The following is a 4,501-nucleotide window of genomic DNA, read 5'->3' on the forward strand; positions in this document are numbered from 1 at the left end:
AAAACACACAATGGCTCAAAATGGTGCAACCTCTCCTGGAAGCTCCTTGCATGGCGTCACTGGCAAAGAACAAACATTCGCCTTCTCTGTTACATCAGACCCACAAATCCCCACAGACACAACTGCGAAATTCGCCTTACCAGTTGATTCTGAACACAAATCCAAAGTCTTCAAAATCTTCTCTTTCGCAAAACCCCACATGGCAACTTTCCACCTATCTTGGACTTCATTCTTCACTTGTTTCATCTCCACTTTTGCTGCCGCACCTTTAGTCCCCATCATCCGCGATAACCTTAACCTTAAAAAATCCGACATAGGAAATGCTGGAATCGCTTCTGTTTCCGGTAGCATTTTTTCTAGGCTTGTTATGGGTGCGGTTTGTGACTTGTTAGGCCCGCGTTACGGGTGCGCTTTTCTAATGATGCTAACCGCTCCAACGGTATTTTGCATGTCGTTTGTATCGTCAGCAAACGGATACATTGCCGTTAGGTTTATGATTGGATTTTCTCTTGCAACGTTTGTTTCGTGTCAATATTGGATGAGTACGATGTTTAACAGTAACATTATTGGACTTGTTAATGGTACGGCAGCAGGGTGGGGAAATATGGGTGGTGGGGTCACTCAATTGCTTATGCCGTTACTTTATGAACTGATCCGCCAGGCCGGGGCGACCCCGTTCACGGCCTGGCGGATCGCCTTTTTCGTGCCAGGATGGTTGCAAGTGATCATGGGTTTATTGGTTTTGGGGCTAGGTCAAGATTTGCCGGATGGAAATCTTGGTACCTTACAAAAGAAAGGAGACGTCCCAAAAGATAAATTCTCAAAGGTTAATTACTCTCTTTGTCTCAATTTGTTTAGCTTGATTCGATATATGAGGGTCAAACTAACTAATGCTGGTGTGAATTTCGACATAGAATTTTCAATAATTTTCAAATAAAATTTACATATGTAGAAATTACATAAAAAAGGATTATAGATCACAATAGTTAACAATTATGATTTTCTTGAGTATTAATTTGTTGTTTTTTCCTTATTCAGGTTCTTTGGTATGCTGTGACCAACTATAGAACATGGATTTTTGTTCTTCTATATGGCATGTCACTAGGTGTGGAATTAACCACTGATAATGTCATTGCGGAATACTTTTTCGACAGGTGAGAATATCTTCCTTTCCCCTTTCTCCACTCTCACTGGCTAACATAACACTCCCTCCCTTCTCTAACCCTACAGTTTGAATCGCCATAAGATTTTTTAATAATGAGTTGTGATCTCTTTAAATTTGTCATGATATTTGTCTGGCGATAGAACTTTTAAAAATTGTAGCCGTAAATATGTCGTAACATTTGTATATCTCATTTTGGGTCAAATGGAATTGTAATTATTTCAAATTTAGAAATGTGTTATTCTCTTGAAATAGACTAAAAAAGTGTGTTACATAAACTGAAATAATATATATAGAGTTTAAATTCCTTGCATCGATAATATCTATCTTTAGAAAATAAAATGAGTTTGAATGGAGTAAAATGATCAGTGAACATTCATATAATCGACCCTGATTTATTTGGAATTGAAGTATAGTTATTGTTGTTAGTAATACATATTTTTTTTACATGATTGTTGTTATTTTTTATATTATCAAGTTATTAGTAATAACCTATGTTAGCCTGCAAACTAGATATAATAACATGTTATTACTAGTTAAATTATGGTAGTAGTATAAAAATGCTATATATCAAATCCTGTTATAGAAACGAACAAACTCACGTAGTGTATATCACCTACTAATTTAATTATTTTCATTTCATTTTTTGGTTTAATATCAAGGTTTAACCTTAAACTTCGCACGGCCGGCACAATTGCTGCAACATTTGGCATGGCTAACATATTGGCTCGACCATTGGGAGGTCTAACTTCAGACATTGCAGCTAAAAGATTCGGCATGAGAGGTCGTCTTTGGAATCTATGGATCCTCCAAACATTTGGAGGAATCTTTTGTATTATCCTAGGAAAATCCAATAAACTCCCTATATCAATTTTATCAATGATACTTTTCTCAATTGGTGCACAAGCAGCCGCTGGTGCAACATTTGGTATTATCCCTTTTATTTCAAGGCGTTCACTTGGCATTATATCGGGACTAACCGGTGCTGGTGGAAATTTTGGTTCGGGTTTAACTCAACTTCTTTTTTTCACCAACGCGAATTTTTCAACTGCTACTGGATTGTCGTTTATGGGGATGATGATAGTGGTGTGCACACTTCCCGTTACGTTGGTGCATTTTCCACAATGGGGAAGTATGTTTTTACCTCCTAGTAAAAATGATGTTAAATTTAATGAAGAGTATTATTACGGGTTGGAGTGGAATGAAGAGGAGAAACTCAAGGGGTTGCATGAGGGAAGTTTGAAGTTTGCGGTGAACAGCCGGTCCGAAAGAGGCCGACGGGTGGTTTCCTTAGCAACTCCACCGGATGCTACACCACCTTCTGTGTGAACTATATATATATATATATATATATTTTTTTTTTTTTTTTCCCCTTCCATTGCATTATAAAGATGGATTTAAGTTGTATAGTCGATAGTGTGAAAAAAATTACACTATCAGTACCATTTAACTGTTTGTATGCGGCAAGTTATTAAGTACTTTATCTTTCGTGTTGTTATATCATATTTGTTACGAAACGTTACATGTTGTATGTGATCAATTACAGTCGCGGTTTGTAGAGTTTGAAATTTAAGACTACTAAGAAATTAAAAATGGAAGTACATAGCAGATTTGGGCCGTGAAGTGGGTTGGAATCATGAGGTCTCATGTTCAAATCCCAACAGGGATAAAAACAGCTAGGTGATTTCTTTCCATTTGTCCTAACCTTTGGTGGACATAGTTACTTGGTACTCATTGCTGGTGAGAGGTCGACGATATCCCGTAGAATTAATCGAGGTGCGCGCAAGGAAAATTAGGTCTCTCAAGGCTCAAAATACTAGAAATAAAAACAACAAAATGAACCATGCTAACGATTAGTAGTTTGAATTCATTCTACGCCTATAGCCTAAGGCCACTTATCACAAATGGAATTACGTCTACTCTTCATAGTTCAAGTTGACACCTTAGAAAGTTAAAATAGTTATGAGCTTAGATCCTTGATTCCAAATGCTGCCTTGTTTGGTATGGTCTATAAGTGTTATATTTAGACATTAGAAATGGGCCGGGTCCCTAAGTGAGTAAATGAAAATGTGGTCCAGTGAACAAGTGGCCCACGTGTATGCTGGACAAGCTCTTTCAGTTTCATCCTGGATCTGGGCTGAATTTATGCACTCCATAACAAACAGGTCATTTGCACTTTTGTCTCTGTTTTGTGTTGGTCTTTAATTTCTTTTTTTTTCTTTTTTTTTTTTAGCGCCGATTGTTCTTCATTTGGGGTGGTCTTTAATTTTTGTTCTTCAGGTTCTTTAAGTTTTGCCCCTCAAATTGATGGTCTTTAACTTTTGCCCTCTGCCTTTGCAAATTCTGGCTTAAGGCGTAATTTTGCAAATCTGTCCATGCAATGCAGAATTTGCAAAGGCAGAGCCAAAAAATTAAAGATCACCAATTTAAGGGCCAAAAATTAAAGACCACCCCCAGCGAAGGCCAATCCTGCAAATTGTCCCTTTAATTTTGTCCTTCAAATGGGCTGATCTTTAATTTTTGCCTTTCAAATGGGCTGGTCTTTAATTTTTGGCCTACAAAATCGAACTTATACCTATAGAGGCATATGTTATGCATCAAAAAATTCATGAGTTATACCAGCGCCCTTAAAAAAAAATTAAAGACTAGCTCATTGGAAGGGACAAAAATAATAATTAAAGACTAGACCATTTGAAGTGTAAAACCGTGCAATTACTTGATAACAAACACTTGTAAGTTTGAAAGGATTTGGTCAACAGGAAAAAGATAGAACTTTGATATGATCACACACTCGTACATTACTGATCATGCACGTGAACGTGCCTTAGTTATCTAGCTGCTGTACTGACATAAATTCTAGTCTACTAATGGCTGTTGTTGTCAAATTTGGGACGAACTTGTTTGTTTAAAGGAAGTTTACTTTAACCACAAATGGTAAATTTATTGTTTCTAAAGAGAGGAGTAATTTACTAGTACTCCTTGGCTAGAAATATGAATTTATAAGTTATGAATTTTAGAAAATAGAATTTACTAGATTTTAATAAATAATATATATATATATATATATATATATATAATGATACCAAACTTAGAGGGGTAGTAAATTTTTCAATAAGTTCTTTCATAAGAAAAGTTCAAAGGACAAAGCAGGAAATTAATGTTGTTTTCAAATAAATTTTTAACAATCCTACTCGGTACTTCCTCACTCCTATATTTCTTCTTATCATGTAGTTATATTTCTAATTAATTTTCTGTCTATCTCCCAAAATTTTCATTTTTTTTTTAACCTGGACTCTGTCCAGTCACGAATCTTGTTATACTGTTCATCTCTTTCTCCTA

General features: G+C 35.9%; 1 protein-coding gene across 1 annotated transcript; it reads left to right on the top strand.

The window, feature by feature from the left end:
- LOC132605410 (high affinity nitrate transporter 2.4-like) lies at window positions 1–2,491 on the top strand. The gene is made up of 3 exons (XM_060318565.1): window positions 1–826; window positions 1,039–1,154; window positions 1,825–2,491. Exons 1-3 carry the CDS (start codon window positions 11–13, stop codon window positions 2,489–2,491), a joined length of 1,599 nt encoding a protein of 532 aa, XP_060174548.1. The 5' UTR covers window positions 1–10.
- Window positions 2,492–4,501: the final 2,010 nt, after the last annotated feature.

This window comes from Lycium barbarum, chromosome 8 (genome assembly GCF_019175385.1).
Source record: "Lycium barbarum isolate Lr01 chromosome 8, ASM1917538v2, whole genome shotgun sequence".
Lineage (NCBI taxonomy): Eukaryota > Viridiplantae > Streptophyta > Magnoliopsida > Solanales > Solanaceae > Lycium > Lycium barbarum.